A 14,721-nucleotide genomic window follows, 5' to 3' on the forward strand; every position below is an offset into this window, starting at 1 on the left:
TGGCCATGCTGGCATCTGTTCTAGCCCTCAGTTGAGCGCTTCTACGATCCGATGGTGTGACGCCTTCGATCCTAGGCAAAGGGATGGGGTTCCTCTTCGACAGTAGACAAGGAGGTGTTGGGTGCCTCCAGTCCAGTGGATCAGGTTTGTTCATGATTCTTTCAGATTATAGGCTTATCCTTGAAGCTTCTTCTGCTTGTCTGTTCTTTTGTAACAGAGTGCTTCTTTTGTAACAGAGTGCAGCGGGCTTCGACATTACTAGCAGTGCACTCTGTTTTTTTTTTCTTTGTGTTCTTGTAGTGTGCGTTGTGTTGTAAGCAGATCAGTCAGCTCCCTTGTATCTTTCGGCCGATGTTGCTTGGTGCCATGTAATCCCTCGCCGATTGATGGTTTCGCTAATTCAATGTCTTCCTTCTAAAATACACTATGTTGAAAAATTATTTTAAGCCTTCACCTTCAGGTTAATTAAACCACTATTATTTTCTCCAAAACCAGTACCTTCTTCAGACTATCACTATTCATTAGCTAATCTCCAGCAGTTGTTCAAGAGTAGCATTTGTATGGAGAATTAAACCCAGTATTTAGAAAGTAATTTTCCAGCTGGCTAGTATATTTGATCGAATCAAAAAAGTGAAACCCAATACATTTCCCAATATCAAATTTGAGCAAAAGCTTAGGTCACAAGAGGTGTCATTTTATAGGGACCAAAATTCCATCTAAAATTGCGACTTCTCCTGTCCTCATCTGCCACCAAATCTTAACGCGACGTGAGTCTATTTATGCTAGCGCTTAGCGATCGTTGGGTTCTACAAATTTCCTCTCAATTAATTAAGTAAGAAATACGAAGGCGATTGGAATCGCGCAATGCCCGTGGTGGAGACGGAGGAAACCACCAACCTGGCCAGCGGCGATGACCGGGCTGGGGGCTGACGCGACGGCCCAGGCTGCGAGCAAGCCGCACGCGAATCCTCCCACGGCCTTGGCGCGGCCGCCGCTCCCGGCTCCCCCCGCGTCGGCCAAGCACGTCACGCGGCACCCCCTCGGCTGAAGCTGCAGACGTAGAGCAGAGCCGCCGCGCGCAGTGGCCGGCGAGGCGAGGCAAGACGAGACCATGTCAATGCAATGCGGGGAACGCGGCTGCCTGGCTGAGAGGAGAAGAGAGGGGGTGGTGGGTCTGTACGTACGTGTGCGGCGCGCGCGGCGTGGTGACGGGAAAGGGGGGAGATGGAAGGGATCATGGTCTTTCTTATCCTCCCAAGGCTTATCCCGGTTTCGTCTCTCGTCCGCTTGACGACCACGGGCCCACGTGACCGGCGAGACCGGTAAAAATGGCCAACAGTAGTTTAAGAAAGGGCACTAATCTGCGCCGGGGCACCGGCCCAACCGTTCGGCCGATCGCGTCAGGGCCGTTGGATTTGAGCCGCGTGGGCCATTGGATCTGGCGGAAAAAAAGAGTTTGCCCCGCAGCTTTTTCTTCTTTTCGCTGGAATCACATCTCCCACTCGGTTCGCGCATCCTCTCCCATCCGGTGGCTGACCTCGTCGCCAGTCCCCACCTCCGCCGGCCGTCCTCGTCACCGGTCCCCATCCTCGCCGGCCATCCTCGTCGCCAGTCCCCACCTTCGCCGTCCGTCCTCGTCGCCGCCTTGACCCATGAAATAGTTGCACCTGCGGTGGTAGCTCTCAGCAACAACAGGTGAAGCTCAGGTTGCAGCTCCGCCGCCGCTCCGAGCCGCAACCATGTCGCCATGGCCACGCCCAACCATTCCTTTCTCCTTCATCATCCACGTGCAGATATATTTTGCTTCAACCATGGTTCATTTTTGCTACGACCGATGACAGGAATCGGTACAACCATTTATGTCGACAGTCACGGCGGCGACCACAATTTGCTTCAACCTTCGTCGGGTTTTGCCGGGAGTAGCAAGACGTGGAACTGGTTGTAGCTTTTCCCGCTGCCGATTGCAGCAAAAAATCGCATGCATCTCCTACCGGTGAAGGTCGCAGCTCCGACGAAGGAGTGCCACCATTACATCAACGGTGAGGTGCCAGTTCTAGCTTTCTGTCGCCAGGTTAAAGCTTTTCAAAAGTAGGGTTGAAGCTTTTCATGTCAACGATTGCAACTTTTTCGTTGTGTGCTTGCGGGTTGAAGCTTACTATAAAGCTAGTTGAAGCTTTTTATAAAACCGGTTGAAACTTTTCAATTCAACGGTTGAAGCTTTCCAAAATGATGGTTGTAGATTTATTTTTTCATTCATAGTGGTGGGTTGAAACTTCTCTACTCCACCGTTTGAAGCTTTTTCAAATATGGGTTGAAGCTTTCACATGAACTATTGAAGCTTTTTTTTAGTTGTACGGGGTCCGTCGAAGCTTTTTCAAACTATAGCTGAAGCTTTCATATGAACGATTGTAGCTTTTTTCAGTGCATGGTGTCTTGTTGAAGCTTTATATACCGCTGGTTGAATCTTTCGAATCGAACGGTTGTAGATTTTTTGGTCGTCGGTTGCAACATCGGGGGAGAAGCAAAATGCTTTCAATTTCGTTTGGAAGAAGATGGTTGCAGCAGCAGGGAGAGGAGGGCGCGCCGCCATGCTGGTAGCATACCGGTGGACGGTTCCAACAGCTCTCGGATGGCTTATCCATGGCGGCTTTCAACTCCAGCTCATCGGGGCGGAAGGAACCTGCAGGCGCGGGCAGCGGAAAGAAGTGGGCATGGCGCTGATATTGAAGGTATGGACCTGCGCGGGATTGGGGCTAGCTGGCGGTGAGATCTGAAGGATGAAGAGGAGGGGCGTGGCCACCCCCATGCGTGGATGCGGCTAAGAGAGAATTTAGGAGGAAGAAGGGGATCGGGAGGACGAAGGTAGCGAGTAAGAAGAGGATTGGGAGGAAGAAGATAAGGCAGGGGCAGGTGGGTCACGCGAGGCGTACGATGGCCTCGACCGTGTGGCTCGCGCGGGACCGACCAAAAGTTTCGGCCGATGCGCCACGTAGAAACATTTCCCTTTAAGGAATTGATCGAACAGGCGGCTGCCACAAATCTACCGACTGATTTCGGTCGTCGCCCGTCCGATTCATTCTTCCCAACCCTTAGGTACGTCAATGTGCGCACGTCTTTCTCTCACATCGCATCCAACCAGGCCCCCTTTGCTTCGATCACGTAGCACCGCCAGTCGCTGGCGAGCATCCATCGCACCACCGGAGAGCCGCCGTTGAGAGCTCCATAGCAACAGCACAGGCACGGAGAGTGCCTGTGACACTACTAGGAGAAAGCCTACTAGTAGCGTTGGTTCTTGGGCTAGCAGTAGCGCGGGTTGGCATGCGCTACTACTACCCTACATAGCAGTAGCGTTGGTCATTCCGGCGCTACTGCTACAACTAACTATCAGTAGCGCTGGTTGGGCCCCACGCTACTACTTGAGATTCCTGTTTTTTTCCTCCTGTGCATTGACAATGTATTTGTACAGATTTTATACAGTAATCTCATCATATGATTTTATGAGCATGATGAGTTATTATATATATCAGTGGGTGAAATAAACGTGGATTAGATTCAAATGGAGGCAACATGGTGCAGATCGAAAGTATATATAATAACTCATCATGCTCATAATAATATAACAACTTAGCATCATCATCATAATAATAACTCATCATAGTTTTCATAATAACAGGTCATACTCATTATTATCATAGTCGTCTAACAACTTCTACCCGTTATCATAATAACAAGTCATACTCATCACCATTATAGTCATCTAACCAACCCTAGTTAATTGTTCTTAGCACATGATCATGAGTATTAGCTAGGACCTGCTATCCTCTCTAAAGTAAAATATCATAAAACAACATAACCCTGACTCTCCATTATGGAGAATAGAGATTACCCTGTCTTTAATTCGTGGGCTTCGCACCATGTTGCCTCCAAGTAGCTCCCTGGGGCTATTCATAACTTCTTTCCATCCTTTGATTGTGAGGTCTTCATCTCTTTTAGAAATTGTGTATCCACAACAAGCTTTTAAATAGCGTCCGCGACCTCCGCTATTGCGGCCGCAATAGCGGTAGCGTCACCCTGCCGCTATTTTGTTTAAGGTTGCGTTAGAAAATAGCGTGTTGTCATGATGCGGGCGCAATATCACTTGTTAGACCGCTATATTGTTCGCTATCCGCAATATCGCCCGCTATATAAGTCCTTGTTGTTCTTTTGTGTAATCTATTTTGGTAAATGTGTCTTGCTTGCCTGGTTTTGCACGACCAAATGTTGTTCAATTATAGTTTATATTGTTATATAAATGATGATTTATCAAATTAAGTGCCATATTTTTGTCAATGGCTTAGAAAAATACACAACAATCTCAAATTTATGAGTGTTTTTTTTTAAATTGGCTATGTGGACATAGCACCCGCAATATCACCCGCTATCCGCATTCCGCTACGTGGACCCTAATCCGCAACCAGTCCGATATCCGCTATTTAAAAGCTTGATCCACAGTGAACAACCGTAGGCAGACCTGGTCGTAAGCTCATAATATCAATGTCACCTTTCGTATGCATCAGATGAGGCACACAATCCTTCAGGATTTTCTGTTCAAAAGCATAATAATAATAATAATAATAATAATAATAATAATAATAATAATGTAAGCAATGTAGTTTAACTTTAACTATAAGAATGTATGCAAAAGATGCACTGGTGTCATAATAGTAAAAAAAATCTTACCATGTCATCTCCATGGATGTTGTCGTAGTTCAACACGTGGACTAGTGGAACGTATTGACCATAATGTGGAGGAATTTTACAATTCTTATTGAAAGTCTCAACATCAATAATAAATGATACAAGATGATATTTCTCCTCGTAAGTTAGTTTAGAGCCATCAGTGTAGTATGTTTTGTCTACTACTTTTCGTACATTTTTTTGAAGAATGGAAATAAGTTGTCAATGGAAATAAGCTGTCAACTATTTTTTAAATAAACAATATAAATTACTTAATAAATATGTTTGAGAAACTCACATAGAGGTAGAAGTGGAAGCGTATCAACATCGACCCAAATGTCGATATTCTCTTCGTCGATATTATCTCCGTGGATGTCATCTTTAGGATCACCAAGATTGAAGGTGACATGCATACCCTCCTGAAAACCATACGCCTTTCATAGTGCTGCCTAATTCGAGCAACCAAAATGGGAGTAGGTCACCACATTATATAGCTTTACGTCAAAAAGCATAACCATGATTGGTCCTGAGGTGAACTCTCTTTATCTCCATATTCTCATGATCTTCAAAATCCAGCTTCTCCAAGACATAACGTTCTGCATGGCAGGGGATGCACTAGTCGAATTGTATAAAGCGGGAATTAGACGTTGAAGAAGCAGAAGTCATGCTTAATTACGAAAAAATACTTGTCATTGTTGCGTACCGTATAAACATCGAAGGTCTCGTCAAGCTTAACACTGAAGCGCCGACCATCTTCCAGATGAGGCCTGTCGCACAAATCACAGTAGTCGCACTCAGGGATCCTATCATCGTGAGACATTTCGTACATTCATAATTCAAAGATTAAACTTCTAAAATTCAATATATGTACTACAAAAACTAAATTAGATCATCATTATTCATCATGGGTTGACTATCAATTTGTCAAGTCTTTTCTTGAAAACTCTCAGCTCACGTGGTGTATATGGAGGGCACTCCCTCTCTGATATATTCGATTGTCGGTGATGGTCGCTCCTCCCTTCATCCCCGAGTCTGTTACACCAAAATGTCCAGTGCACGGGAAAGAAGGAGAAGCAACACCCACGATAACAGTCAGGGTTCTTCCTCTCTGACATGTTGCGACCGTCGGTGAGGGAAGCTCCTACATTCATTCAAAAGTGCATTACACAAAAAATGTCTAGCACCTTCGAATGAAGGAGAAGCTCCCATCACGACAACTGTCGGGATTGTTGATAACCCACAAGTATAGGGGATCGCAACAGTTTTCGAGGGTAGAGTATTCAATCCAAATTTATAGTTCGACACAAGGGGAGCCAAAGAATATTTGTGAGTATTAGCAACTGAGTTGCCAATTCAGTCACGCCTAGAGATTAATTATCTGCAACAAAGTGATTAGTAGCACAATAATATGATAGTTTTGATAGTAGTGACAATAGCAATAGCAACGGTAACAATGGTAGCAGTAATTTTGTAGCAAGTGCAACAGTAACAATAGAAGTAGTAAATTAGCAAGAACAATATAGGATAAATTCGTAGGCATTGGATCGGTGATTTGTTGGATGATATTCATCATGTGACAGTCATAACCTAGGGCGATACAACACTAACTCCAGTTCATAAATATAATGTAGGCATGTATTTCGTAAACAGTCATATGTGCTTATGGAAAAGAACTAGCATGACATCTTTTGTCCTACCCTCCCATGGCAGCGGGGTCCATAAAGAAACTAAGGGATATTAAATCATCCTTTTAATAGAGCACCAGATGCCACTATTGGGAACGTAGTAATTCAAAAAAAATCCTACAATCACGCAAGATCTAACTAGGAGATGCATAGCAACGAGAGGGGAGAGTGTGTCCACGTACCCTCATAGACCGAAAGCGGAAGCGTTTAGTACCGCGATTGATGTAGTCGAACGTCTTCACGATCCAACCGATCCAAGTACCGAACGTACGACACCTCCATGTTCAGCACACCTTCAGCACGATGACGTCCCTCGAGCTCTTGATCCAGTTGAGGACGAGGGAGAGTTCCGTCAGCACGATGGCGTGGCGGCAGTGATGATGAAGTTACCAGCGCAGGGCTTCCCCTAATCACTATGACGATATGATCGAGGTGTTGAACTATAGAGGGGGCACCGCACACGGCTAAGAGATTGTCTGTTGTGCCTTTGGGGTGCCCCCTGCCTCCGTATATAAAGGGGGGAGGAGGTGGCCGGCCAAGGGGGGCGCGCCATGGGGGGTCCTACTTGGACTCCTAGTCCAAGTAGGATTCCCCCCTCCTTTGTTCCACCGGAGAGAAAAAGGGGAAGGGAGAGAGAGGGAGAAGGAAAGAGGGGGGCCGCCCCCCTCCCCTAGTCCAATTCGGTTTGGGCAAGGGGGCGCCCCTCCTCACGTGGCCTTTCTCCTCTCCTCCAACATGGCCCAATAGGCCCAATACTTCCCCCGGGGGGGGGGGGTCCGGTAACCCCTCGGTACCCCGGTAAAATATTCAAATCACTTGGAACCATTATGATGTCCAAATATAACCTTCCAATATATGAATCTTTACCTCTTGACCATTTCGAGACTCCTCGTCATGTCCGTGATCTCATCCGGGACTCCAAACAAACTTCGGTCATCAAATCACATAACTCATAATACAAATCATCATCAAACGTTAAGCGTGCGGACCCTACGGGTTCGAGAACTATGTAGACATGACCGAGACAAATCTCCGATCAATAACCAATAGCGGAACCTGGATGCTCATATTGGCTCCTACATATTCTATGAAGATCTTTATCGGTCAAACCGCATAACAACATACGTTATTCCCTTTGTCATCGATATGTTACTTGCCCGAGATTCGATTGTCGGTATCATGATACCTAGTTCAATCTCGTTACCGGCAAGTCTCTTTACTTGTTCCGTAATGCATCATCCCGTGACTAACTCATTAGTCATATTGCCTGCAAGGATTATAGTGATGTGCATTACCGAGAGGGCCCAGAAATACCTCTCTGATACACGGAGTGACAAATTCTAATCTTGATGTATGCCAACTCAACAAACACCATCGGAGACACCTGTAGAGCATCTTTATAATCACCCAGTTACGTTGTGACATTTGATAGCACGCAAGGTGTTCCTTCAGGAGTTGCATAATCTCATAGTCAAAGGAACATGTATAAGTCATGAAGAAAGCAATAGCAATAAAATTAAACGATCATTATGCTAAGCTAACGGATGGGTCTTGTCCATCACATCATTCTCTAATAATGTGATCCCATTCATCAAATGATAACACATTTCTATGGTCAGGAAACTTAACCATCTTTGATTAATGAGCTAGTCAAGTAGAGGCATACTAGGGATACTATGTTTGTCTATGTATCCACACATGTATCAGGTTTTCGGTTAATACAATTCTAGCATGAATAATAAACATTTATCATGATATAAGGAAATATAAATAACAACTTTATTATTGCCTCTAGGGCATATTTCCTTCAGTCTCCCACTTGCACTAGAGTCAATAATCTAGTTCACATCTCCATGTGATTTAACACCAATAGTTCAAATCACCATGTGACCAACACCCAAATGGTTTACTAGAGTCAATAATCTAGTTCACATCGCCATGTGATTAACACCCAAAGAGTACTAAGGTGTGATCATGTTTTTCTTGTGAGATAAGTTTAGTCAACGGGTCTGACACATTTAGATCTATATGTATTTTGCAAATTTCTATGTCTACAATGTTTTTCATGGAGCTAGTCTAGCTAATTGCTCCCACTTTTAATATGTATCCAGATTGAGACTCAGAGTCATCCAGATCAGTGTTAAAGCTTGCATCGACGTAACTCTTTCCGATGAACTCTTCATCACCTCCATAACCGAGAAATATTTCCTTACTCCTCTAAGGATAATTTTGATCGCTATCCAGTGATCTACTCCTGGATCACTATTGTACCCCTTTGTCAAACTCATGTCAAGGTACACAATAGGTCTGGCATACAGCATGGCATACTTTATAGAACCTATGGCTGAGGCATAGGGAATGACTTTCATTCTCTCTCTATCTTCTGCCGTGGTTGGGTTTTGAGTCTTACTCAACTTCATACCTTACAACTTAGGCAAGAACTCCTTCTTTGACTGATCCATTTTGAACTCCTTCAAAAACTTATCAAGGTATGTACTCATCGAAAGTCTTATCAAGTGTCTTGATCTATCTTTATAGATCTTGATGCCCAATCGAGGTCTTTCTTTGAAAAAACTCCGTTCAAACACTCTTTTATGCTTTCCAGAAAATTCTACATCATTTCCAATCAACAATATGTCATTCAAAAAGCTGAGACTGACCACATTGTTAAGGTATAAAGGCAGATGCCGATGGCTCTCCTCCTCCTCCTCCTCCCACCTTCTCTCCACCAACCATGGATCTAGCCACTAATCTTCACCATGGAAGGCCTCCTACACTGGGATTTCAATCCTGGTCTAGCTGTGGCAGATGAGGTACGTAGAAGGTTTGGAGAAACGGTGCACTTCTCACAATCTCGCAATACCAAGGAATTTTTCTTGGTGGTTTCATTTTCTTCGGCTTCGTTCCCTCTTTCTGAAGATTCAGTGGGTGTGGCTTTGCAATGTTGCATTCGGGGTCACCCGAAAGGTTTTAAGGTTTCAAATATTTGTGACAGATCATTTCGTGTCTCTGTGGCCAGCAATAAAGTGGGTCATTTCATTCATGGCCTCAAAGACCGTATTTGGCCAGACTTTATTTGTCATTTTCATATTTACAATGGTCGTTTCAATGGATATAAGCATTTTGATCATATTTGGCATGCCGATGAGCACTTGGAACCAGTTGCTGCTCGCATCCCCGTGGCCATCCGATATAACAAACCGGTACTTCAGGAAACTTCTATTTGTTCTGATTCTGCCAAGGAATTGAGCAAGTTTGCTATTTTTCCTTTAGCCTCCATGGATTTTCATGACAAGAACAGCAATGAGGCTTCATCTTCTTCCTCACTACCCTCGTGCATGGTGCGGCCGACAGAGGATACGATCATCATGGACTCTGTGCATGCGGTCATTAATTCTACATCAGACAATTCAGAATATTTTGAGCATTCAATTGTGATTGGCAGTTTTCAATTTTCCTGCATTATGGATTATCCACAATTACCGCAAAGTTTCCTTACTTCTGCACTAAGGTATGCCCCGCCTCACTCATCATGGCCCCCTATGCTATCCAAATCTCACATAGCCGATTTGTCGAGCGCCGGATATTCTCAGAAGGAAGTTTCTGATCTTGCCAAAAACTGGGGCCTGCTCTGTGCGAAATGCTTACAATGGGGCCATCACAAATATTTTTGCCAAGCGCGGATTATTTGCCTTTCGTGCTCCGCTCCGGGACACAAAAGCTTTAATTGTCCTACCAAAAAAATGTCTGTGGCCTCACACAGCTCATTTATGGACTCCAATCTTCATAATTCGGTCACATCTGACCAAGCGAGGCAACAGATCAATAGACCCCCATCAATCACTCCAACCTGTCCTCCCCCACTCGCCCAAGCAGCCGCCCAACATCAACCGTTCAATGCAACATCTGTGGTCACTATGGACACCTGGACATCTCCTGTTGGCAGCGTAGGTGGGCCCAAAGATGGCAGTGGAGACCAAAAATCCTCACCCCTGCCACGGACTACTCGCATTCCACATCCCAGCCCGCCTTACTTCCCAATGAAATAGAGTGCTCTGCTCTAGCTGCTCCATCGCAATCCACCTCGCCCACAGAGCTCACCGGTGTCTCCACCACCATGGCCAACTATCCGGTGAACCCCCTTTCCTGCCACCCGGATGGTCGGTCGAACCTGGTCCAGCGGACCGCAAGGTGCGAGCTGACATGGCTGTCAACCCCACCCCCCCCGCTTAACAATAACTTCCTCGCCATTGCGGAAGTCAGCAGATTTGTGCCACTCCATCTCTGGGAGGGTCTCCGCGACACCATTGAAGGTCTCCTGCATGAATCGGGCCTGCATCCAACAGAGATCTCTGACCACCCCCTAGGTATCGGTATGTTTTCATTTGCCGATACAACGGTCAACACTACCCCGTACAGCTTGATGATGAGGATCTAGTAGTCTCTTTCGTTATACATAATGCTTCCTTGAATATGCGCAATACCACATATGGGCCTGAAGTTTGGTTGATGTATATTGGGTTCCCAGATGATTATTAGACAGATTTTTACCTACAACGTTTCGTAGATGACTATGGTCGTCTTGTTTCCTGGAATAATCCTAATATTGACCGCCGTGTGGTTCTAATCAAAGTTAAAGTTATCCATATGCGTCTGATTCCCAAGAGTATTGTGATCCGTCAGTTAGGTGGTGATCGATCATGCTGGACTGTTGCTGTTTTCATTCTTAGGGGAGCGGACTGGAATGCTCATGATCCGGAAGTTCCCACTGCCGATGAGGAACCACCACCAGCCAATGGCATTCCGCACCCCATGTTTGGTGACGGCCTCACGGCTGAGCAGCTCTACCAGCAGTAGCTGCAAAATTGGCTCATACAGAATGGTATTGGGAATGATGATGGACCACATAACGCTGCTCACCAGGATGCCCCTCAACCAGCGCGGTGGGATGCTTGGCCTCAACCTCCTGTGGCTCACATGCCCGCAACTTTGGTTAATTTTCAGGCCTGGCTGGCGGCACAACATTTACGAGTTGAAGATGGCATTCTGCCTGAGGGTAATGTTTCTGACAGTCTCAACTCCGCCTAGGGCTCTAGCTCGACTGCAAGCACTATTGGTACTTCTTTAGAGATTGCAGCTCCTGTCAGTACCTTGTTTGTGGTTCCTGTCACACCTGAAGTTATTTCTGTTGATGTCGCTGTCGCTGCTGATAATATGCATGTGAGTATTGCTGTCCAAGGCACTGATCTTGCTACTGTTCTTACCAATGGGCTGATCCCTCGCAACATATTCACTGAATATCTGTCTAGTGCTATCATGTGGGTGGTTGTTGCTTATGGCCCTTCGAGTTCAGGTTATGGTTTTCCTCCGCTGCATCTGCAAGCTGCAGTTCCCGGGACTGGTTTTCAGGTTCAGACTGATGAGAATCTGCCCTCTGTTTGCTTCGCCCCCCGCATACTGAATGCACCTCCTCGGCCTTCTACTGTTCAGATCACTGAAATCCTGCCTAAGGATGCTACAACAGCTGAAGCGTTAACTATTAATGCTGCCGAAGGAGTCAGTGATGCTCTGCCTGATCTGCCCGTCCTGGATAACCTGTAGGATATCTCTGTTGATGAGAATAGCCCTGATATGCTGATGGAAGCACCAGATTTGGCGCCTACTGACAATTCAAATGTTGGGCCTTCCCAACAGGTGGATGACCCTTCTGACTTGGGCCTGGCCCAGGTTCTACCCACAGCCCCAGGCCCGTCTCCTGCTCGCCCACGCCGGTCTAAGTTTCAGGTGCCCCTGGTCACTACTGAAGTTCTCCGCAGTCCCCGCTCCACTTGTTATGATGGTTTCAGAGTGCCACGGATTTCTGATGTTCGAGCTCCTCTTTCCAAAGTCAAGCCAAGATAGGTCCCTTCGGCTGCTGCCAGCTCCTCAACCGCTGCTGTTAATCAGGCTCCACCACCCACACCCCTTCACATCATGCAAGACATCGGCATCAACCGCTGCGCTATTCCACCCAGTGAACTAACTGATGATGCTCTGCTGGCTCCCGTGGCTCCTGTGGCTCCTGACGATCACTTCATGGATGCAGGGGAGGGTTCTTCATTTTCGGAGTAGGTTGCATGTCACCTTATGCCTCTTTTGCGTAATTGGAATGTTCTATGTTGGAACATTCATGGGTTAAATTCGGAGAAAAAACTCCTCGCTCTATGCAATGCTATTTCTGTTAGTGGCTGCGCTATCGTATGTCTACAAGAAACTAAGAAATCTCTTATCGACCTAGCTTTTATAAAAAACTTGTTGCCCTAAGAGATTTGATAAGTTTGCTTTTGTTCCTTCTCATGGTGCCTCTGGGGGCCTCCTTACTATTTGGAATAGCTCTATCTTTACTAGGATGTGGCCACCTCTCATGACTTTGTTTTGGGTATCAAATTTACTAGCACTCTCTCTGCGCAATCCTGGACCTTATATAACATTTATGGTCCTTGCACGGGCCTGGCTCATGATGAATTTACTCAGTGGTTGTATGACATGAATACACAAACAAATGATGATTGTCTATTCCTTGGCGACTTCAATTATATTAGAGGCCCTGAGAACCGCAACAAACCAGGAGGTGGTCCTAATGACATGTGCACTTTCAATGACATCATCCGAAAGCACAACTTAATTGAACTACCGCTCAAGGGTCGTCTGTATACGTGGAGCAATATGCAACAAGATCCTTTACTTGAGCAACTCGACTGGTTTTTCACCTCGCTCCACTGGACTCTTGTGTATCCCAACACGCTAGTTAAACCTCTCTACAAACCTATCTCTGATCATACTCCTTGTGTGGTAAGCATCGAAACAAAGATTCCTCGTGCCAAATTATTCAAATTTGAATCCTACTGGCTTCTCCACCCGGGCTTTATGGATGTGGTCAAACAAGTCTGGGACCGGCCTATCAACTCTTCTAATGCGGCCACAGTTCTGTGTCCAAAATTCAAACTGTTATGTCAAGAATTAAAGGTGTGGAGCAAGAATATCTCTAGATTATCGGTGGCAATTGAAAACACAAACAAAAACCTTACTGAGCTGGATGATCTTGAGAACCTACGAGCTCTCACTCTTCATGAATGCAACTTCCGTAAGATCATCAAAACCCATCTCCTCCGATTGTTGGACTATCAAAAATAATATTGGATGAAGAGATGCACCATTTGTTGGGTTAAGTTCGGAGATGAGAACACTAAATTCTTCCAAGCAGTTGCAACAGAACGTTATAGAAAAAATAATGTGGCTATTCTGCAAACTCTAGATGGTCTCATGGTGGAGGATCATACGGGTAAAGAAGCCCTCCTATTTCACGCATATACTAATAGACTTGGCACTTCCAACCCAACACAGATGTTGTTCGATCTCCCATCCCTCATCCGCTCGACTGAGAACCTCGATCACCTCTAGGTTCCATTCACCAAGGACGAAATAGACCTAGTTATCAAAGAAATGCTTGCATATCGAGCATCAGGACCTAATGGTTTTAGTGGAATGTTTCTCAAAACTTGCTGGGAAATCATCAAAGAGGACTTCTATACCCTCTGCGCATAATTCCATGCGGGAGATCTTGACCTACAAAGCATAAATGATGGCCTAATCACTCTGATCCCCAAGAATGGTTCTCCCACCACAGTCAATGATTACCGTCTGATCACTCTACTCAATTGTTGTCTTAAGTTAATCACAAAACTTCTGGCCAACCGGTTGCAAAAGGTCATCCTGCGCATTATACATCGCAACCAATACGGCTTCATCAAGGGGCGCTTGATCCGAGACTGCTTAGCATGGACATTCCAATATATTCATTAGTGCCAAGCATCCAAGCGGCAAATAATTCCCCTAAAGTTATACTTTGCTAAAGCCTTCGACACGATCGAGCATGAAGCAATGATCAACATCATGAAACATATGGGGTTCAATGATAAATGGCTGTCATGGATAAGAACAATCTTTTCCTCTAGACGATCCTCTGTACTTCTCAATGGGGCGCCAGGACGACAATTCCACTGCCGCCGTGGAGTCCGACAGGGAGACCCTCTCTCCCTGCTCATTTTCGTCCTAGCCGCCGACCTGCTACAATATGCAATTGATGATGCCTTTAGGAGAGGTCTTATTAACCTGCCCTTCCCGTCCAATGGCAATATGGACTATCCTATCGTCCAAAATGCCGATGACATGATCCTGCTCATGCCTGCCTTCTCTAGACAAGTTGTGATCATCAAGAACATTCTGACCGACTATGCTTAGTCCATTGGCCTGAAAATCAACTTCCACAAGTCTACACTCA

The 14,721-nt window shown here is 45.6% G+C and overlaps 1 protein-coding gene across 1 annotated transcript in view; it reads right to left on the bottom strand.

The window, feature by feature from the left end:
* LOC119270819 (thylakoid lumenal 17.4 kDa protein, chloroplastic-like) overlaps positions 1-1,219 on the bottom strand; it is a 4,717-nt gene extending 3,498 nt beyond the window's left edge. The window contains exon 1 of the mRNA XM_037552881.1: positions 898-1,219. Within this exon, the coding sequence (XP_037408778.1) occupies positions 898-1,113 (216 nt within the window). The 5' untranslated portion in view covers positions 1,114-1,219. The remainder of the gene's footprint in view (positions 1-897) is intronic.
* Positions 1,220-14,721: the final 13,502 nt, after the last annotated feature.

This window comes from Triticum dicoccoides, chromosome 1A (genome assembly GCF_002162155.2).
Source record: "Triticum dicoccoides isolate Atlit2015 ecotype Zavitan chromosome 1A, WEW_v2.0, whole genome shotgun sequence".
In the NCBI taxonomy this organism is placed as follows: Eukaryota; Viridiplantae; Streptophyta; class Magnoliopsida; order Poales; family Poaceae; genus Triticum; species Triticum dicoccoides.